This window comes from Sapajus apella, unplaced genomic scaffold, assembly GCF_009761245.1.
Source record: "Sapajus apella isolate SASKATOON/1434 unplaced genomic scaffold, GSC_monkey_1.0 scaffold89, whole genome shotgun sequence".
NCBI lineage: Eukaryota > Metazoa > Chordata > Mammalia > Primates > Cebidae > Sapajus > Sapajus apella.
Genome location: NW_022437029.1, coordinates 1,205,288 through 1,229,331, shown reverse-complemented (window position 1 = coordinate 1,229,331; position 24,044 = coordinate 1,205,288). Strand labels below are relative to the sequence as shown.

At 39.1% G+C, this 24,044-nt stretch overlaps 1 protein-coding gene across 6 annotated transcripts in view; it reads left to right on the top strand.

Annotated features, from left to right (window-relative positions):
* The window catches only part of TMEM131 (transmembrane protein 131), a 240,839-nt gene that overhangs the window by 90,669 nt on the left and 126,126 nt on the right, over positions 1–24,044 (top strand). For all 6 annotated transcript variants that reach the window (XR_004261859.1, XM_032255357.1, XM_032255360.1 and 3 more), the window contains one exon: positions 3,189–3,229. Coding sequence is in view for 4 of the 6 variants with exons in the window: in XM_032255357.1 (XP_032111248.1) it covers positions 3,189–3,229 (41 nt within the window). In the remaining 2 variants the exon portion in view is untranslated. The remainder of the gene's footprint in view (positions 1–3,188; positions 3,230–24,044) is intronic.

The window sequence follows — 24,044 nt, the reverse complement described above, 5'->3', positions numbered from 1 at the left end:
CATTAATCCATTCCTGAAGGCAGAGGGATTAAGTTTCCAACACATGAACTTTGCAGGGACACTTTGAAACCATAGTATCTAGTTGTTCTAGTACCATTTGTAGAAAAGATGTATATTTTTCCGCTTAATTCACTGATCCCTTTGTTGAAAACCAGATGACTTTATACATATGCTCTGTTTCTAGACTTTTTTCAATTCCACTGATCAGTCTTTATGCCAGTACCACACTGTCTTGATTACTGTTGCTGTTTTTTATTGTGGCATAATAGACATAACATAAAAATTACCATTTTAACTTTTTTTTTTCTTTTTTGAGACAGAGTCTCATTCTGTCGCCCAGGCTGGAGTGTGGTGACACAATCTTAGCTCACTGCAACTTCCACCTCCCAGCTTCAAGCAATTCTCCTGTCTCAATCTCCTGAGTAGCTGGGATTACCAGTGCCCACCACCACTCCTGGCTAATTTACACACACACACACACACACACACACACACACACACACACACACACATTTTTTTTCCTTAGCAGAGTCTAGGTTTCACCATGTTGGTTAGACTGGTCTCAGACTCTTGACCTCAGGTGATCTGCCCACCTCAGCCTCCCAAAGTGCTGGGTTAACAGGCATGAGCCACCACACCTGGCCTATTTTAACCAATGTATAATTCAGTGACATTACATTCATTCACATTGTTGTGCGACCATCACCATCTTCCAGCTCCAGAAATCTTTTTATTTTCCCAAACTGAAACCTAAACAATACTCCCCATTCTTCCCTCCCCTTATACCCTGGCAGCCACCATTCTACTTTCTACCTCTATGAACTTAATGACTCTAGATACCTCATAAGTGGAATCATACAGTATTTGTCTTTTTATTGACTGGCTTATTTCATTAGCATAAATGTAGACTTAGTCTTGAAGGTTCACGCACTGTTGTAGCATGTGTCAGATTTTCCTTCCTTTTTAAGGCTGGATCATATTCCATTGTATGTATAAATCACGTTTTATTTGTTCACCTGTCAATGGGCATTTGGATTGCTTCTACCCCTTAACTGTTATATGGGTTCATACAGTATCTTTTTGAGCCCCTGTTTTCAGTTCTTTTGGGTATATACACAGAAGTGGGATTGCTGGCTGATATGGTAATTCTTTGTTTTTTTGAGGAACCACAATACTGTTTTCCATAGTGGCTACGCCATTTTAACATTCACGCCAACGGTGCACAAGGGTTCCAGTTTCCCCACATCCTTGCCAAAGATCCTTATTTTCTTTTAAAAAGTTTAAATAGTAGTCATCCAAATGGGTATGATGTGGTATCATTGTGGTTTTGATTTGCATTTCCCTAATGGTTAGTGATGTTGAGCATCTTTTTAAGTGCCTACTTTGTGTATTTTCTTTGGAGAAATGTTTGAGTCCTTTGACCACCTTTTAATTTGGTGGTTTTTCTGTTACTGAGTTTTAGGAGTTCTCGATATAGTCTAGGTTTTAATCTCATCAGATACTTGATTTGCAAATATTTTCTCCCATTGCATGGGGAATATATGTAATTTTCATAATAAAAAGTTAAAGAAATTTTTCTTTAAGTACAGAAAATAGAAGAGCTCAACCAATACCAACTCATCTACCATTCAGATCCAACAGTTATTACCATTTTGTGGTGTTTACTTTATACACACACACACACACACACACACACACACACACACACACACAAATTATTTTGCTGAGACATTTCAAAAAAAATTACAGACATCCTTACACTTTACCTAGTATGCACCTTCAAATCATTAGGACAGTTTTCTACATCTGCCACATCTTCTGCATAAACAGTCTCCAAAATACCATTTAAAAATAATATATGTTCTTGGGAGAAAATAAAGCCACACTTCTGTCTTTTCTCCTTTTGATGTAGCAGATAACCTTTTGGGGTAACTTCACTGATGGTATTCCCTATAGTGTTAGCCTTTTCTGGTACATCAGTAAGAACTTTCTTTCCTTCACCTAAATACAGCTGTTGCCTCCAACTTCCTACTTTTTCTTGTCTTCCTTACCTTTAAAACCTAAAGCAGACCATGTCTGTCTCTTTCTCTCTTTCTTGCTCCTTCAGACCCCTTGTATTGCATTTAGAGAACAACATAATCCAAACTTCTTGCCATGGCTTCTTTTTTTTTTTTTTTTTTGAGACGGAGTTTCCCTCTTGTTACCCAGGCTGGAGTGCAATGGCGCGATCTCGGCTCACCGCAACCTCCGCCTCCTGGGTTCAGGCAATTCTCCTGCCTCAGCCTCCTGAGTAGCTGGGATTACAGGCACGCACCATGCCCAGCTGATCTTTTGTAGCTTTAGTAGAGACGGGGTTTCACCATGTTGACCAGGATGGTCTCGATCTCTTGACCTCGTGATCCACCCGCCTCAGCCTCCCAAAGTGCTGGGATTACAGGCTTGAGCCACCGCGCCCGGCCTTGCCATGGCTTCTTAACGAGGCACAGCATTATCTGGCCTCTGCCTAGCCCTCTGGCCCCATTTTCTCCTCTCCCAGCTCCAGCAGATAGACCTGCCATCTGTTTCTTGAGCATACCAACCTCTGCCCTGTATGAGGGCCTTTGCATGTGCTGTTTTCCTCTGCCACCACCCATCCCGCTGCCACACTGTTTTTTTCAGTCCTTCAGGTTTTTATGTAAATATTATCTCTTTAGACAGGCCTTCCCTCATGATGTATTTAAGTATGGCAACTGTTTATTCCTGTTCACAGCACCTTTCCAATATTTTGAGAATCCTATTTCATTATATAAATATGTATTTTTTTATGGCTGTCTCTCCCTCACACACACCACCCACTGTACCTTGGGTTCCATGACAGCAGGACTTGTTACCACCAGCACTGGCATGCAGTTAGCGAGAGGTGAACAGTCCAAGGCACAGCAGCCTCACGAAGTGATTGTCATAGGGACTGTTCTCAGGATGTGTCATTTTGGCACACTTTTAAAAATCCATCACATTACTTTGTTACTTCATGTGTGTTTACAATTTGATTGTCATTGTATGTGATTTGGAGACCAGGTTTAACCTGAAAATCCAAGCGGGTATAAAATGAATGTTAGAACTGAAACAGAATATTTTGGATATTTTGTATGTCTGTAATATAAATATTTGGCTTCAGTTTTTAAATCATTATTTTCTTCCTTTTACAGACGGAGACAACACTTGGACTCAGTTCCTATCAGCAGAAAAGGTAAGTATATTTAGTCAGATAACATACTTTCAGTTCCTTCTGGGGGATTCCGGTGGTTCTCCACTCCTCTTTCCCCTAGCTGTTTTTAGTGAATAAGGAATAGCAAATTGTAAATCACATTATGTGATTACTTCTAAGTATTGTTTGTGGGAAACCAAGTTTAAGTTTGAATGTGCATGTCATGCAGTTATGTAGTATGCTTCCACTATTGCGTATGAAGAGCTGTTACTCAGAGCTGAAACTCCCCTTTCTTTGTGAAAGGATAAGCTGTGTAACTCCTTAGTGGCTTCTCTTGTGGCTGTCCCTGCTTTTAATGGACTGACCATTGCTGCCCTTAATTACCAGGGGTCTGCTGTCAGGCCCCCAGAGGAGGATCTCAGACCGGTGAAACCTGGTCTTGTGACTCGGAGAGACCCCTTTTAAACACAGCTTCCCTATGATAACAGGGGGGTTGTTTTACCTCAGGTGTTAAGGAAAATAGGTACATGCATGTGAATTTGGAGACACTTGTTCTGCCTCCCCACACTTAAATTATTTGGTCTTTCAGTACTTTCTCACATCTGTAAAGAGACAGTATCAATGGAAAATACTGTGCTGATTCTCTTTCCATATCCCCTGAAAGCCTGTTCTAGTACCTAAAGGTGAGTGAGGGCTTTTCTGAGTTGGATGCAACAGTCCCTCCAGCAGCTATTTTGTGTTCACCCCCAGCTCTTAATGATTGCTCCCTGGGGGACCACAGATGTAAAGGAAGTTAACTTAGAAGGTTCAGCATAGTGGTATAGTTGCTCTTTCTGTTTGCCAGAAACAACTGGTCAGGCCTCAGTAGCTGTTCTAGTGAGTGCCCTTTAGTAACAGTTGGAAGGCTGGCAGTAGTGTAAATAGGGTTTTCAGGTAAGGTGCCCACATCATGGATTTAAGAACCCAGTTATTTTACAGTATGTGTTTGTAGAAGTAATTTTTCTGTCAGTATGTTTATTCCTTAAATGACAGCAAAGCAAATTTATCTTTAAAAATATAAATATCCACTGAAATCAGACCCTTAGCTACCAAAGTGTCTATGGCAACAGAAGATCTGCCTTGCTATCATCACTGCAGTTTCTGTTCTGATTTAACAGGAACAGGGAAGCATTTGTTCTTCTAGGCCTTGATGCTTAAAGTACATCTATGAATGTCTTCAGACTAGCGAAATGTAGACTGCATCAACAAATAATTTTGTTTTGAGAGAGAAATACACAATATTCAGATTGTGAGTAGGACAATTAAAACTTTTTACCTCATAAATAATGAAAATTCTTCAGTGTTCACTATTTTTTCTCTCTTCACTCTTTCATCTCTGCAATAACATGGCCCTTTTTCCCTATTGTTCTGTCATTCTCCCTAATGTTACATGCCCTATTGGGACCTGCCCTATTTGTGAACCCTGCCCAAATATTTAACACTGACATGGGTTGTCTCCAAACCCCTGCATGTCTAGCCTGATTCCTCCTTGGCTGGACCATCTAGGAACTCTAGAACTGTCGAACACATCTAAAGCCAAAACAATGGTGAGAAAAGTACACGTTATCTTGTGCTTCTTCCTTGATCCTTTATTCCAGCAATTAGGAAATTAGCTGTGGAACTAGGCTGCACTACATTTATGAAGATGAGAATGTTCATTAGTGATCAAGATCTGGGCTTTAAGCATTTTCCTAGTATAATGAATTTACATCAGTACATAATTATATTCTCACCTCATTTCTATTTATCTATTATGTCTAAAATTTAGTGACATAAAATAACCTTTTATGATGCTCTCAAACTCTGTTAGAAATTCAGGCAGGGGACAGCAAAGACAGCTTGTCTTGCTCTGTGATCTGAGGCCTCAGCTGGGGAGATTTCATAGCTGGAAATGACTTGATGGCTGGGAACTGGAGGGATGTTCATTACATGTTGAAGCTAATTTGCTCGCTGGGACCTCAGCTGAGCTGTCACCTAGAATGCTTATATGTAGGCCTTTTTGTGTGGTCTTCACATGGGCTACTTTGGGCTTCCTCCTAGTTATGATGGCCGGACTCCAAGAGTGAATGTCCCAAAGGGAGCTAGTGAAAGCTGTATCACCTTAATCTACCCTTAGAACTCATAATATTACTTGTGCCATATGCTATTAGTCAGGCAGTCACTTAGGTTGGCCTAGATTCAAGGTAAGAGTGGGGAGAAAGAACTGCCCTGATGGCAAGAATATTTGAAGATTTGTAGACACAATTTATAACTATCACATTTTATATTTTGTGTGTGTGTGACCGGGATCATGAATTGGGTAAAATATGCAAGCTGAGTATGGAACTGGGTTAAGCACTAAAACATATGTGTTAGTGAGCCCAGGATACTAAAATACCATAGACTGCGTGGCTTAAACAACAGACATTTATTTCTCACTGTTCTAGAGGCTCAGAAGCCTAAGATAAAGGTCTTACAGACTTGGGCCTGGCAAATTGTTTTGATAATGATGAAAGACATAACCATATGGACTACTTACATATACCTTAGGTACTTTGATACCCCCCTACAACTAAACCCTGAGAGGCTTACAGCATCTGTTTATAACACCCTTTTCAAAAGCACTGCTTTCTTTTAGAGTCGATTTCATTTTGTCATGTCATCAACACATATGCTTTATAACCTCATTAGAAGCAGTGTCTCCAATATCCTCCAGAGCTATTTGGATGTGTTTAACAGCCAGAGAACATTGGCAGATCGCATTTTCTATAGGCTCTGTGCTACAAAGGCTTATCTTGAGAAGGGCTGGTAGCAGCCAAGTGATGCCTGTCTCCCTACAAAGAATTTGATATATCAATTTTATGTGTTCAGCAGCTTAAAGGAAGACATGAATACAATGAGGGAAAATGGACAATATGAAAAAGAAAAAAGCTTCTAGAGTTGAAAAATACTGTTTCTGAAATGAGCATTTCACTGGATAGGCTTAAGAACAACGTAGACATTGCAAAAAGAAAACCTTAGTGAGTTCGAAGACAGTGACAGCAGTAATTTAAACTGAAGCACAGGGAGAAAAATGATTAGAAAACAAGTAAACCCTTGCTGACTTCTGGTACAGCAGTAGCAAGCAGTCTAACACATGTGCAATTGAGTTCCAAGGAATTTGGAGAGGGAGTTGCTGTCGAAGAACTTTAATAAACCTGAAGCAAGAGTAACACAGGAAGTCACACCAAACCAGATAATATTCAAGTTGTTGAAAATCAGTCATAAATAGAGAAACAGCCAGGGAAGAAAACTAAATATATTTGTACAAAGATAAGAATGACTGTTGGTTGTTCAGCAAAGACAAATGCAACCCCTAAACCAATGAAATGACATTTTTAAGGTACCAGAAGGAAAAACTGCTAATCTAAAAATATATCCAGCAGCAATATCCTTCAAAAAAATTAAGACATTTTCAGACAAAACTAAGAAAATTTGTGGCTTAGTAGACTGGCAGTTTAAGAAATGTTAAAGGCTAAAGGTAGTTGACCATTTCAGGTGAAAACACAAATCCTATGAAGAATAAAGACCAACCAAAAGGCAAAAATATGTGGAAAAATATAAAAAAGTTTTCTCATTAAGAAAAAGATAATCGACTTTTTAAAACAAAAATGATTGTTTATAACATGTATATATTACCTGTGGGATAACAGCACAAAGGATGGGAAGGTTGTATGGAAGAATTGAGTTGTAGGGTTTTTACATGATATGTAAAGTAATACGGTATTATTTGAAGTTAAACTGTGGTAATATGAAATAAACCCCACAGGAAACATTAACACCAATAAATTTGTCATGGAGATAAAATGAAATACTAGGAAGATGGCTAACTAAGAACAGCTCAGGATTGCAGCTCCCAGTGAAAGTGTAGAGGGTGAGTGGACACTGCGTTTCCAGAAGGATTTTTATTGCCCACAGACCAGGAGATTTCCAGGTGGAGGAGCCCTACGGGTCGCCAGCGTGGCTGTTTTCGCTGGCACAGTTGTTTCGGCCCGTGTGGCTGCTTTGCCAGCGCCCTGGCATGGCATTTCTCTGTACAAAAGACACGGGTCCGGGTGCCCTCTTAGCTGGCGATTGGAGCCCTGAGACGGCAGAGTCGCCCATTCATCTGAAATAGCGAGCTAGGCCAGGAGATTCCTAGGCAAAAAAAATGCCAGTAGTCTCAGCACCGCTGTTTCAGCCGGCTCAGTCAGTCACGGCACGGGAGATCCAGGCGCCTTTTCAGCAGGTGACTGGAACACTGGGAGACAGTCCACCATTCAACAACAACAACAAAAAAAGACTCTGAGTCAGGGAGCCAGGTGATCAGGCTCGGCTGGTACCACCCCCCCCACCCCCCCACAAAAAAAAAACCCAGTAATTGAAAACGCTCTGGATTGAGAGTTTCACAGCAAGCACAGCTGAACCCCGGATGGTCCGGCTCTGTGGGGAAGGGGTGTCTGCCATTACTGAGACACTCCACCGCTACGGAGGCAGTCTGACCATCGCTAGGGAACCTGCCATTGCTGAGGCAACCCGCCATTGCCGAGGCAACCTGCCACTACAGAGAGAGTCCGCCATAACAGAGGCGGGCCACCATTGCCAAGGCAGTTCTGACTACACTCATATAAACAGGACTGAAGGGAAGATCACAGGGCAGCACGGTGGAGCCCACAGCAGCTCAGCAAAGCCTCTGCAGGCAGTCACTAGGCTGCCTCTCGCTGGGCAGGGCAGCCCTGAAAGAAAAGAGGCAGCAGCACAATAGAAACTCATAAATAAAGCCCTAACTCCCTGGGACAGAGCACCTGGCAACAAAAAGCGGTTTATGAGTTCTGCTGCAGCAGACCTAAACGTACCTGCCCAGCAACTCTGAATGAACAACGGAGCTCACAGCTCAGGACTAGAGCCCAATAAAGGACAGACTATCTCCTCAAGCAGCTCCCTGACCCCTGTATATCCCAAGAGTCACCTCATAAAGGAGAGAACAGACTGACATTTGGCGGGCATCCTACTGGGACAAAGATAGCAGAAGAGGAAACTGGTAGCAACCCTTACTGTTCTGCAGCTGCTGCAGGTAATCCCCCGGCAACCAGGGCCTGGAGTGCACCTAAGCAGTCCTACAGCACAGGGGCCAGACTGTTACAAGGAAAGCTAAGAAAAAGAAGTAACTTCAGCATCCACAACCTGGAATTTCATTCAGAGACCCAATCTGAAAGTCAGTAACTACAAACACAACAGGTGGATAAACCCACAAAGATGGGAAGAAACCAGCGCAAAAAGGATGAAAACACCTGAAACCAGAACAGCACTCCTCCTTAAAGGGATCACAACTCCTCACCAGCAAGGGAACAAGGCTGGATGGAGAAGGAGTGTCATGAAATAACAGAATCAGACTTCAGAAGGTGGGTTATAAGAAACTACAGTGAACTAAAAGAACATGTTCTAACCCAATGCAAAGAAACTAAGAACCTTGAAAAAAGATTTGATGAAATGCTAACAAGAATGGAAAACATAGAGAGGAATATAAGTGAATTGATGGAGCTGAAAAACACAACACGAGAACTTTGCGAAGCATGCACAAGTTTCAACAGCCAAATTCACCAAGCAGAAGAAAGGATATCAGAGGTCGAAGATCAACTCAATAGAATAAAACGAGAAGGCAAGAATAGAGAAAAAAGGGTAAAAAGGAATCAACAAAGTCTCCAAGAAATGTGGGACTGTGTGAAAAGACCTAATCTACGTCTGATAGGTGTACCTAAATGTGACGAAGAGAATGAATCCAAGCTGGAAAATAATCTTCAGGATATTATCCAGGGAAACTTCCCCAACATAGCAAGGCAGGCCAATATTCAAGTCCAGGAAATTCAGAGAACATCACAAAGATATTGCTCAAGAAGAGCAACCCCAAGGCACATAATCGTCAGATTTACCAGGGCAGAAATGAAGGAGAAAATACTAAGGGCAGCCAGAGAGAAAGGTCGGGTTTCCCACAAAGGGAAGCCCATCAGACTCACAGCAGATCTCTCAGCAGAAACCCTGCAAGCCAGAAGAGAGTGGGGGCGAATATTCAACATCCTTAAACAAAAGAACTTTCAACCCAGAATCTCCTATCCAGCCAAAATAAGCTTCATAAGTGAAGGAAAAATAAAATCCTTTATGAACATGCAAGTACTCAGAGACGTCGTCACCACCAGGCCAGCTTTACAAGAGCTCCTGAAAGAGGCTGTACACATAGAAAGGAACAACCAGTACCAGCCACTCCAAAAACAAACCAAATGGTAAAGAGCATCAACATAATCAAGAATCTGCATCAACTAACGAACAAAACAGCCAGCTAGCATCAAAATGGCAGTATCAAATGCACACATAACAATATTAACCCTAAATGTAAATGGACTAAATGCCCCAATCAAAAGACACAGACTGGCAAATTGGATAAAAAGCCAAAACCCATCAGTGTGCTGTATCTAGGAAACCCATCTCACATGCAAGGATACACAAAGGCTCAAAATAAAGGGATGGAGGAAGATTCACCAAGCAAATGGAGAGCAAAAAAAAAGCAGGAGTTGCAATTATCATCTCTGATAAAATAGACTTTAAAACAACAAAGATCAAAAGAAACAAAGAAGGACATTACATAATGGTAAAAGGATCAATGCAATAAGAAGAGCTAACGACCCTAAATATATACACACCCAATACAGGAGGACCCAGATACATGAGGCAAGGTCTTAATGACTTACAAAGAGACTTAGACTTCCACACAATAATAGTGGGTGACTTTAACACCCCATTGTCAATATTAGACAGATCAACCAGACAGAAAATTAACAAGGATATCCAGAACCTGAACTCAGACCTGGAACAAGCAAACCTAATAGACATTTACAGAACTCTCCACCCCAAATCCACAGAATATACATTCTTCTCAGCACCACATCACACCTACTCTAAAATTGACCACATAATTGGAAATAAATCATTCCTCAGCAAATGCAAAAGAACAGAAATCATAACAAACAGTCTCTCAGGCCACGGTGCAATTGAGTTAGAACTCAGAATGCATAAAGTAACTCAGAACTGCACAGCTTCATGGAAACTGAACAACTTGCTTTTGAATGTTGACTGGATAAACAATGAAATGAAAGCAGAAATAAAGATGTTCTTCAAAACCAACGAGAACGAAGGCACAACATACCAGAATCTCTGGGACACATTTAAAGCAGTCTCTAGAGAAAAATATATAGCAATAAGTGCCCACATGACAAGCAGGGAGATATCTAAAATTGAAACCCTAGCATCAAAATTGAAAGAGCTAGAGGAGCAAGATCAAAAAAACTCAAAACCTAGCAGAAGATAAGAAATAACTAAGATCAGAGCAGAACTGAAGGAGATAGAGACACAAAAAACCCTTCAAAAAATCAATAAATCCAGGAGCTGGTTTTTCAGAAAGATCAACAAAATAGACAGACCACTAGCCAGATTAATAAAAAAGAAAAGAGAGAATAACCAAACTGAGAAGGCAATAAAATGAGAAAGCAAGAATAGAGAAAAAAGGGTAAAAAGGAATCAACAAAGTCTCTAAGAAATGTGGGACTGTGTGAAAAGACCTAATCTACATTTGATAGGTGTACCTGAATGCTACAAAGAGAATGAATCCAAGCTGGAAAATACTCTTCAGGATATTATCGAGGAAAATTTCCCCAACCTAGCAAGGCAGGCCAATATTCAAGTCCAAGAAATACAAAGAACACCACAGAGATATTCTTCACAAAGAGCAACCCCAAGGCACTTAATCGTCAGATTCACCAGGGTAGAGAAGGAGAAAATACTAAGGGCAGCCAGAGAGAAAGGTCAGGTTACCCACAAAGGGAAGCCCATCAGACTCACAGCAGATCTCTCAGCAGAAACCCTACAAGCCAGAAGAGAGTGGGGGCCAATATTCAACGTCCTTAAAGAAAAGAACTTTCAACCCAGAATCACATATCTAGCCAAACTAAGCTTCATAAGTGAAGGAGAAATAAAATCCTTTGCGAACAAGCAAGTACTCAGAGATTTCGTCACCACTAGGCCTGCTTTACAAGAGCTCCTGAAAGAGGCTCTACACATAGAAAGGAACAACCAGTACCAGCCACTCCAAAAACATGCCAAATGGCAAAGAGCATCAACACAATGAAGAACCCGCATCAACTAATGGGCAAAAGAGCCAGCTATCACCAAAATGGCAGTATCAAATTCACATATAACAATAATAATCCTAAATGTAAATGAACTAAATGCCCCAATCAAAAGACACAGACTGGCAAATTGGATAAAAAGCCAAAACCCATTGGTGTGCTGTATCCAGGAAACCCATCTCACATGCAGGGATACTCAAAGACTCAAAATAAAGGGATGGAGGAAGATTACCAAGCAAATGGAGAGCAAAAAAAAAAAAAAAAAAAAGCAGGACTTGCAATTATCATCTCTGATAAAATAGACTTTAAAGCAACAAAGATCAAAAGAGACAAAGAAGGACATTACATAATGGTAAAAGGATCAATGCAACAAGAAGAGTTAACGATCCTAAATATATACGCACCCAATACAGAAGCACCCAGATACATAAGGCAAGTACTTAATGACTTACAAAGAGACTTAGACTCCCACACAATAATAGTGGGTGACTTTAACACCCCATTGTCAATATTAGACTAATCAACCAGACAGAAAATTAACAAGGATATCCAGGACATGAACTCAGACCTGGACCAAGCTAACCTAATAGACATTTACAGAACTCTCCACCCCAAATCCACAGAATATACATTCTTCTCAGCACCACATCACACCTACTCCAAAATTGACCGCATAATCGGGAGTAAATCACTCCTCAGCAAATGCAAAAGAATGGAAATCATAACAAACAGTCTCTCAGACCACAGTGCAATCAAGTTAGAATTCAGAATTCAAAAACTAACTCAAAACCGCACAGCTTCATGGAAACTGAACAACTTGCTCTTGAATGTTGACTGGATAAACAATAAAATGAAGGCAGAAATAAAGATGTTCTTCGAAACCAACGAAAATGAAGACGCAACGTACCAGAATCACTGGGACACATTTAAAGCAGCCTCTAGAGGAAAATATATAGCAATAAGTGCCCACATGAGAAACAAGGAGAGATCAAAAGTGACACCCTATCGTCAAAATTGAAAGAGCTAGAGGAGCAAGATCAAAAAAACTCAAAACCTAGCAGAAGACAAGAAATAACAGATCAGAGCAGAACGGAAGGAGATAGAGACACAAAAAACCCTTCAAAAAATCAATAAATCCAGGAGCTGGTTTTTCGAAAAGATCAACAAAATAGACCACTAGCCAGATTAATAAAAAAGAAAAGAGAGAATAACCAAATTGATGCAATAAAAAACAATAAAGGGGATATCACCACAGATTCCACAGAAATTCAAACCATCATCAGAGATTATTACAAACAACTCTATGCAGATAAACTAGTAAACCTGGAAGAAATGGATAAATTCCTGGACACTTGCCTCCTCCCAAGCCTAAACCAGGAAGAAGCTGAAACCCTGAACAGACCCATAACAACGTCTGAAGCAGAGGCAGCAATTAAGAGCCTACCACCCAAAAAAAAGCCCAGGTCCAGACGGGTTCACAGCTGAATTCTACCAGACATACAAAGAGGAGCTGGTACCATTCCTTCTGAAACTATTCCAAACAATCCAAAAAGAGGGAATCCTTCCCAAGTCATTTTATGAGACCAACATCATTCTGATACCAAACCTGGCAAAGACTCAGCAAGAAAAGAATACTTCAGGCCAATATCCATGATGAACATAGATGCAAAAATCTTCAATAAAATACTGGCAAGCTGATTGCAACAGCACATCAAAAAGCTTATCCACCATAATCAAGTAGGCTTCATCCCAAGGATGTAAGGCTGGTTCAACATACGCAAGTCTATAAACTTAATTCACCACGTAAACAGAACCAAAGACAAAAACCACATGATTATCTCAATTGATGCAGAGAAGGCCTTTGACAAAATTCAACAGCCCTTTATGCTAAAAACCCTCAATAAGCTAGGTATTGACGGAACGTATCTCAAAATAATAAAAGCTATTTACGACAAACCAACAGCCAATATTATACTCAATGGGGAAAAACTGGAAGCATTCCCTTTGAAATCTGGCACTAGACAAGGATGCCCTGTCTTACCACTCCTATTCAATATAGTACTGGAAGTTCTAGCCATAGCAATCAGGCAAGAAAAAGAAATAAAGGGTATTCAAATAGGAAAGGAGGAAGTCAAATTGTCTGTATTTGCAGATGACATGATTGTATATCTAGAAGACCCCATCGTCTCAGCCCAAAATCTCCTGAAACTGATAAGCAACTTCAGCAAAGTCTCAGGACACAAAATCAATCTGCAAAAATCACAAGCATTCCTGTACACCAATAACAGACCTAAAGAGAGCAATATCGAGAACGAACTGCCATTCACAATTGCCACAAAGAGAATAAAATACCTAGGAATACAGCTAACAAGGAACATAAAGGACCTCTTCAAGGAGAACTACAAGCCACTGCTCAACTAAATAAGAGAGGACACAAACAGATGGAAAAACATTCCATGTTCCTGGTTAGGAAGAATCAGTATCATGAAAATGGCCATACTGCCCAAAGTAATTTACAGATTCAACACTATCCCTATCAAGCTAACAGTGACCTTCTTCACAGAATTGGAAAGAAACACCTTAAACTTTATATGGAACCGAAAGAGAGCCCGCATAGCCAAGTCAATTCTAAGCAAAAAGAACAAAGCAGGAGGCATCACACTACCGGACTTCAAACTATACTACAAGGCTACAGTAATCAAAACACCATGGTACTAGTACCAAAACAGAGATATAGACCAATGGAACAGAACAGAGGCCTTGGAGGCAACACAGCATATCTACAACCATCTGATCTTTGTCAAACCTGACAAAAACAAGCAATGGGGAAAGTATTCCCTGTTTAATAAATGCTGTTGGGAAAACTGGGTAGCCATGTGCAGAAAGCAGAAACTGGACCCCTTCCTGACACCTTACACTAAAATTAACTCCAGATGGATTAAAGACTTAAACATAAGACCTAACACCATAAAAACCCTAGAAGAAAATCTAGGCAAAACCATTCAGGACATAGGCGTAGGCAAGGACTTCATGACCAAAACACCAAAAGTATTGGCAAGAAAAGCCAAAATAGACAAATAGGACCTAATCAAACTCCACAGCTTCTGCACAGCAAAAGAAACAGTTGTTAGAGTGAATCGGCAACCAACAGAATGGGAAAAAATTTTTGCAGCTTACCCGTCTGACAAAGGGCTGATATCCAGAATTTACAAAGAACTAAAACAGATTTACAAGAAAAAAACAAGCCCATTCAAAAATGGGCAAAGGATATGAACAGATGCTTTACAAAAGAAGACATACATGAGGCCAACAAACATATGAAAAAATGCTCATCATCACTGGTCATTAGAGAAATGCAAATCAAAACTGCATTGAGATACCATCTCACACCAGTTAGAATGGCGATCATTAAAAAATCTGGAGACAACAGATGCTGGAGCAGATGTGGAGAAATAGGAACACTTTTACACTGTTGGTGGGAGTGTAAATTAGTTCAACCATTGTGGAAGACAGTGTGGCGATTCCTTAAGGACCTAGCCATAGAAATTCCATTTGACCCAGCAATCCCATTACTGGGTATATATCCAAAGGATTATAAATCGTTCTACTATAAGGACACATGCACAAGAATGTTCATTGCAGCACTGTTTACAATAGCAAACACCTGGAACCAACCCAAATGCCCATCAATGATAGACTGGACAGGGAAAATGTGGCACATATACACCATGGAATATTATGCAGCCATCAAAAACGATGAGTTCGTGTCCTTTGTAGGGACATGGATGAACCTGGAAACCATCATTGTCAGGAAACTGACAGAAGAGCAGAAAATCAAACACCGCATGTTCTCACTCAAAGGCGGGTGTTGAACAGTGAGAACACGTGGACACAGGGAGGGGAGCACTACACACTGGGGTCAGTTGGAGGGAAATGGGGGAGGGACGGCGGGGTGGGGAGGACAGGAGAGATAGCATGGGGAGAAATGCCGGATATAGGTGAAGGGGAGGAAGGCAGCAAATCACACTGCCACGTGTGTACCTATGCAACAATCTTGCATGTTCTTCACATGTACCCCAAAACCTAAAATGCAATAAAAAAATAAAAGACTATCTCATACTGCTATTTAATCAAGACGCCTCAATGGAATTTTGTAAATTATCCCATTAACGTCTTTTATTTTAAAAAGAAATTTTGGGTCCAGAGTTCTAACCCTCATATTTCATTTTCATGTCTCTTTAGTCTGTAATGTAGAACAATTGACTTGTCTTTCTTACTTCTTAGAACTTTGACAGTTTTGAGGAGTAGATGCCATGTATTTCATAGAATAACCCAGCTGGGGCCAGATCTGGTGGCTCATGCCTGTAACCCTAGCACTTTGGGAGGCTGAAGTGGGTGGATTGCCTGAGCTCAGGAGTTCGAGACCAGTCTGGGCAACCTGGTGAAACCCCATCTCTACTAAATTACAAAAAATTAGCCGGGCATGGTGGCATGCCCCCGTAATCCCAGCTTCTCGGGAGGCTGAGGCAGGAGAATCACTTGAACCTTGGGGACGGAGGTTGCAGTGAGCCAAGATCCCGCCATTGTACTCCAGCCTGGGTAACAGAGCAAGACTCCATCTCAAATAAATAAGTAAATAAATAACCAGTTGGAGTTTTCTAATATTTACTCGTTATTTAATTCAGAATTTGCTTTTTTGGCAGGAATATTACTGAAGTTTGTGTCTTTCCCAGTGCATCCTTTCAGGAAGCACTTGATGTCTGTTTGTTCCGTTTGTCTCATAATTCATAGTGTCTTGCAGAAAAGTACTTTGAGACTATGTAAGTATTGTGTTTTGCATCAAATTCAGACTAGTTTTAGAATCTATTGATGATTCTTGCCTGAAGTTATTACACTGCTGAGTTTTTTTTAAATTCTATCACACTTTCTATGTTTCTTAGTTGACATTCTGTTGGAAGTTAAGATTGAGGTCAGAGTTCATTTTTATCCAGGTATTTCACTATCATTTGCAGTGTCATAAAAAAAAATTTACACAGGCTTAGTTAGGTCTATTCTGTTTCATTTACGTGTCCCCAACAATCATTGAGCACTTCTTATTTTCTGACACGTTAAGATGTTCCAGGCTTGTTTTGTAATTTTCCTGCCACAGCCCTGGAACAACCTATTTCTTGAAAGTTTCCTGCTTCATTTTGGTGGAAGATAACATTTGGAAATTAATCTTTATGTGCCATGTGTACTCATTGCTACTGTGGTGTATTAGGGTTCTCTTAGAGGGACAGAACTAATAGGAGATACACACACACACACACACACACACACACACACACATAAAGGGGAGTTTATATATATATATATATATATATAATGCTTATATATACACATATATGTATATATAAGTATATATACTTATATATGTGTATATATACACATATGTAAATGTATATGTGTACGTGTATGTGTGTATATATATATATACATACATATATGTACTTATATACATATACATATATAAAGGGGAGTTTATTAAGTATTAATTTACATGATCACAAGGTGCCACAATAGGCTGTCTGCAAGGTGAGGAGCAAGGAGAGCCAGTCTGAGTCCCAAAACTGAAGAACTTGGAGGGTGAGAAGCAACTAGCATGGGGAGAAAGATGTAGTCTTGGAGGCTAGGCCTGTCTCTCTCTTTTCATGTTTTTCTGCCTCCGTTATATTTGCTGGAAGCCGATTAGATTGTGCCCACTAGATTAAGGGTGGATCTGCCTTCCCCAGCCCACTGACTCAAACGTTAATCTCTTTTGGCAACACCCACACAGATACACTCAGGATTAATACTTTGTGTCATATCCTCCGATCCAATCGAGTTGACATTCAGTATTAATCATTACAAGTGGTGTCATTACTAGTGAGGTGTCATTGTCTCTAGGCTTTCTTAGTAAAAGAGTTAGGAAGAAAACGTTTACGTTTACACGTATAAATATGCACAGTATACACAAACATATTCCTGTATCTGTGTATATTAAAAACCATCAGTTACTGATGCCTCCAGTTTTGATACAAAACCAGTCTATTCTGTTTCTGTCCATTCTCCAACAATGAGAAATCTGGCTCCAGTTATATATCTACAGTAAGTGTACTGATTTGTTCAGTCCTAGAATACAGATAAATCAGTTTCAACGTTGTTAACTGACACTGCCTTAAAAATTGAGTACAGTGTCTCTTTAGAGTTTGTTTTTCTTTAGTCTGACTGTATATTGTCAAAATACTGTATTCTAAATTTACCTGGGTTATAATTTTCTTCATATTTATCCTTCTCCCACCTCCCAACTTCCATCTGCATTGTACATTTGAAATTAAGTTTGGTTCATTTGTTTCTATCTGTATTCCATTTAGGATTTTTACTCCACTTTTAAAATTTTTTTATGATTGCATAATTGTACATATTGATGGGATACATGTGATAGTTTGATACATGCATAGACTGTGTAATGATCAAATCAGGTGTTTAGATATCCAGCACCTTGAACATTTATCATTTCTTTGTGTTAGGAACATTTCCAGTCTTCTCTTCTAGTGGCTTTGAAATATACAACATATGTTTGCTAACGATAGTCACTCTGCCCTGCTGTTGAACACTAGGGCTTATTCCTTCTATTAATAACTGTATGCTTAAACCCATTAGCCTGCTTCTCTTCATCCTCTCCCCTCACACCAAAAAACAAGAACTTCCCAGCCTCTGGTGACTGTCATTCTACTCTTTGCCTTCATGAAATCAACTTTTTTAGCTCCCTTCTATAAGTGAGAACATGCAATATTTGTTTTTCAGTTCCTTGCCTGTTTCACTTAACCTCCAGTACTATTCATGTTGCTGAAAATGACAGGATTTTATTTTTTTTTATGACTGAATAATATTCCATTGTGTTTATATATACCAATTTTCTTTGTTTATCCATTGATGGATACTTAGGTTGATTTCATATCTTTGCTATTGCAAATAGTGCTACAGTAAATGTGGGATTGTAGGTATATCTTTGAAATACTGATTTATTTTCTTTTGCATAAATACCCAGTATTGGAACTGCTGGGTCAACTCCTCTCTGTCACCATATACAAAAATCAACTCAAAATGGATTGAAGACTTATATTTAAGATTGAAACTATAAAAGTACTTGAAGAAAACAGGAAATGTTCCAGAACATTGGTCTAGGCGAAGATTTTATGGCTAAGATCTCAGCGGCACAAGCCACAAAAATTAAGTATCCCCATTTAAGAAATTTACTTGGTGTCATCATTTTTTTACCCACTGTCCTGTATATGACTATTTCATTTGTTTCTCGTATTTCACAATTGCAAACAGTGCTTCAAAGAATAACATCTTGTGTATGTATTTTCATATTTTTGAAGATTATATTCAGGGTAAATTCCTACAACTTGAATTGGTCAATCAAAAGTTAAGTGTAGGTGTAATTTATATTGTTGAAAGTATGTTTAGAAATGACTAACGGTTATATGAAAAAATTCTCAGCATTGCCAGTCATCAGGGGAGTGCAAATGAAAACAAAGATGCAGTATCATCTCACACTTGTTAGAAAGGCTGTCATCAAAAAGACAAAAGATAACAAATATTTACCAAGACTATGTAGCAAGGGGAACCCTGGTTCGCTGTTGGTGGGAATTTAAATTAGTATAGCTATTATGGAAAACAGTGTGGCAGTTCCTTAAAAAAAGTTAAAAACAGAATGGGAAAAAATTTTTGCAATCTACACATCTGACAAAGGGCTAATATCCAGAATCTACAAATAACTGAAACAGATTTACAAGAAAAAAACAAACAAACGCATTCAAAAGTGGGCAAAGCATACAAACAGATACTTTACAAAAGAAGACATCTGTGAGGCCAACAAACATATGAAAAAATGCTCATCATCACTGGTCATTAGAGAAATGCAAATCAAAACCACATTGCGATACCATCTCACACCAGTTAGAATGGTGATCATTAAAAAATCTGGAGACAACAGATGCTGGAGAGGATATGGAGAATTTACACTGTTGATGGGAGTGCAAATTAGTGCAACCATTGTGGAAGACAGTGCGGTGATTCCTCAAGGACCTAAAGTAGAAATACCATTTGACCCAGCAATCCCATTATTGGGTATATACCCAAAGAATTATAAATCATTCTATTGTAAAGACACATGCACACGTATGTTTACAATAGCAAATACCTGGAACCAACCCAAATGTCCATCAACGATAGAATGGATAAAGAAAATGTGAACATATACACCATGGAATATGACACAGCCGTAAAAAAATGAGTTCGTGTCCTTCATAGGGACATGGATGAATCTGGAAACCATAATTCTCAGTTAACAAGAACACAAGAACAGAAAACCAGATACCACATGTTATCGCTCATAGGTGGGTGTTGAACAATTAGGACACATGGACACAGGGAGGAAAGCATCACATACTGCTGTCATTTCGGGGGGGCTAGGGGCGGGACATCGGGGAGATGGGGAGGATGGGGAGGGATAAGGAGGGGAAACCAGATGTGGGTGATGGCAGGATGAAGGCAGCAAACCACCTTGCCATGTGTGTACCTATGCAACAATCCTGCATGATCTGCACATATAACCCAGAACCTAAAGTACAATTAAAAAAAAAAGTTAAAAACATAGCTGCCATGTGATCCAGCAATCTCATAACTAGGTATATATCAAGAGAAATGAAATAATTATGTCAAAGAGATATCTGCATTCTTAATACTCATTTAAGCATTTTTTACAATAGCCAAGATAGGGAGAAATCAACCAAAGTGTTCATCAGTGGACACATGGATAATGAAACTGTGGTATGTGTGTGTATTCTTAATAGTATTCCACACATATATAGTTGAATACTGTTAAGCCTTCAAAAATAAGGAAATCCTGTCATTAATGACAACATAGATGAACTTGGAGGATATTATATTAAATGTGATAAGCAAAGTACAGAAAGATGAATACTGCATGATCTCACATGTGGAGAATATAGAAGCAGAGAGTAGAATGGTGGTTAGCTGAGGTTGAGGGTAGGAACCAGGAAGATTTTAGAGACGTTAGTCAAAAGAAAAAAAATTTTTGGTTTGAAAGTATAAGATCAACTTAGTCATTTTTCAACTTAATGATGGTGCCAAAGCGCAATATATGTTCAGTAGAAACAGTATTTCAGATTTTGAATTTTGATCTTTCCTGGGCTAGCTGTACAGTACTCTCTTGCAGCTTTCAGTCAGCCACACGATCCAGAGAGTAAACAACTATCCTGTACCATGTTACCAGATAACTTTGCCCAACTGTAGACTAATGTAAGTGTTCTGAGCATATTTAAGGGAGACTAGGCTACCTTAAAAGCAAGTTGGCATATTAAATACATTTTTGACTTGTGATTATTTTCAACTTATGATGGGTTTATTGGGACATAACCTTACCATAAGTCAAGGAGCTGTATTATATACTTGAAAATTGCTAAGAGAGTACATTTTGTGTTCTTAACATAAAAAGTGATAACTGTGTGAGATAATGCATGTATTAGCTCAATGTAGCCATTCTACAACGTGTACATATTTTAAAATATGTTGTACATCATAAATATGTACAGTTTTACTTGTCAAATAAATATGGAAGTGGATGGATACAAAGTTTATGTTTAATGTAAATCCTGGAAGTGGGGTTGGTGAGTCAAAAGTAAATGCTGCCATCATTTCGTTAAGTATTGCCAGATTCTCCTTCAAGGTCTGTGCCACCTTGCATTTCCCTCATCAGTGAAGAGTGCCTGTTTTCCCACATCCTTTCCGATAGAATGTGTTATATTTTTAACTTTTGCTGATGCGATAAGTCAGAAATGTTATCACAGTGTAGTTTTAGTTTGTCTTTCTCTAATTATGAGTAAGGTTAACCATCTGATATTTAAGAGCTATGCTTATATTTGTCTTTTGATGTTGTCTGTTCTTGTTTGTTCTACCCATTTTTTTATAATGTTTTTTTTTTTTTTTTTTTTTTTTTTTTTTTTTTTTTTGACAGAGTCTTGCTCTGTCGCCAGGCTGGAGTACAGTGGCGCAGTCTTGGCTCACTGCAGTCTCCGCCTCCCAGATTCTCCTGTCTCAGCCTCCCGAGTAGCTGGGACTACAGGTGTGCACCACCACACCTGGCTAATTTTTGGTATTTTAGTAGAGATGAGGTTTTACCTTGTTGGCCAGGATGGTCTCAATCTCCTCACCTCATGATCCACCCACCTCAGCCTCCTAAAGGTCTGAGATTACAGGTGTGAGCCACCGCACCCAGCCAAAAGTTTTTTTTGTTTGTTTGTTTGTTTTTGAGACGGAGTTTCACTCTTGCTGCCCAGGTTGGAGTGCAGTAGCACAGTATCGGCTCACCAAAACCTTCGCCTCCTGGGTTCAAATGATTCTCCTGCCTCAGCCTCCCAGGTAACTGGGATTACAGGCATGCACCACCACACCCAGCTAATTTTGTACTTTTTATTAGAGACAGGGTTTCTCCATGCTGGTCAGGCTGGTCTCAGATTCCTGACCTTAGGTGATCTACCCACCTTGGCCTCCCAAAGTGCTGGGATTACAGGCGTGAGCCACCGAACCTGGCCAAGAGTTCTTTATGTTTTGGAGCTATTCATCCTATTTTGTAAGTATCTTCTCCCTGTTCATCAGTAATCTTGATTTTGAAGAAATGCACTTTTTCGTGAGTATGCTAGTAGGTTAAATGTAAAAAGGTGTAGGGAAAACAAGTAAACACTAAAAATGCTAGGTTGATTATGTTACTCTCAGACCAAGTAGACTTTAGGACGGGAATATTACCAGAGATAAAGAAGGACATTTTACAGTTATGAAAGAGACAGTCCCCCAGGTAGATGAAACAATCCCAAATTCTAATATTGGAGCTTTAAAATACATGAAGAAAAAAAATGAATAGAACTAAGGCGACAAACCCACAGTGATTATTGAAGATTTCAACATTCATCTGTTAGTAACTGATAAAATAGATGGAAAATCACTAAGGGTGTAGATTTGAAGAACACTATTAAGTAACTTGACCTAATAGGTATTTGTTAAATACTACATCCACCAAGAGCAGATAATGTAGATTATATTCTCTGATGATAGCAAAATTAAATTAGAAATCAGTAACAATGAAAATCCAGACATTTTATAACTATAAACTAGAAGCTTTTCAATACTCATGGGTTAAGAAATCATAAGGGATATTAGAAAGTGCTTTGAAAACAAAAGTATAACATACCTTAGTCTGCTTGAGCTAGGCTGTCATAACAAAATACCATAGACTGGGTGGCTTAAACAACAGACATTTATTTTGTCACAGTCTGGAGTCTGGAAGTTTGAAATCAGGGTGCCAGCATAGTCAGTTTGCACTGAGACCTGTTTTCCTAGCTTGTAGGGGGCAGCCATTCTGCTGTGTAATTCACATGTCCTCTTTGTGTACGTGTATGCATGGGGGCTTTCTGGTGTTCCTTTTTGTAAGGACACTAATCCCATTGTATCAGGGCCCCCACCGTTATTACCTCATTTAACCTTAATTACCTGCTTATAGACCCTGTCTCCACATAATAGTCATAGTGGGGAGAAGGGTTTCAACATACAAATTTGGGAAGTAGAGGGTGGGGTGGGGGGAATTCAGTTCATAGAACAACATATCAAGTTTTCTGGAATTTAGCCAAAGCAGTACTTAGATGGACATTTATAGCTTTAAAGGGTTATATCAGATAGAAGAAAAATTTTTAAATGAACAAATTTACATGGCCAGATTAAGATATACAGCATCAACTTTAAGTAGAAGAAAATAAAGGGTATGCTAGAAATCAATTAAATAGAAAGTGGAGAAAACATCAATGTAAACAAAAACTGATTCTTTGAATCTAGCTAGATTGGTTAAGAAAATAAGACAGACCAAAAAAATCAGTAATGAAGTAGGGGATATCACTGCAGATCTTATAAACATTCAGAGAATAATAAGAAAAATTCAACAATTTAGATGAAGTGATTAAATACCTGAAAGATACAAATTATTAAAACTAACCAAGAGAGAATTAGAAAATGAATTTTTAAATATCTGTTTAAAGACATAGAAGTCACAGTTTTAAACCTTTCCACAAAGAAAACTGCAGGCTCATATGACATAACTGGTAAATTTGATCAAACACCTAGTCAAAAAATACTAGTCTTATATAAATCCTTTTAGAAAAGAGAGGAGTAGAATGTCCTTCCTCACACATTCTTAAGAGGTGATTATTGCAGGCATTACAAGAAAGCTAAAGGCTACACCTCTTCAAACATATATTCAGAAATCTCCAACAGAATATTAGCAAATCGAATCCAGAAACATCTAACAAGAATAATGCATCATGACCAAAAGGAGTTTATCCTAGGAATGCAAGGTTAATATTTGAACACAATATAATTTTTCTTGTTAACAAAATTTTAAAAACCTTTGTAATTATTTGAATAGATGTAGAAAAGGCCTGTGACAACATTCAGCATCTGTTCATGATTAAATGTTCAGCACACTAGGAATAGAAAAAGAATGTCTTTAACCTGATAAAGAGCATCTATGGAGAAATAACAGTTAACATGAT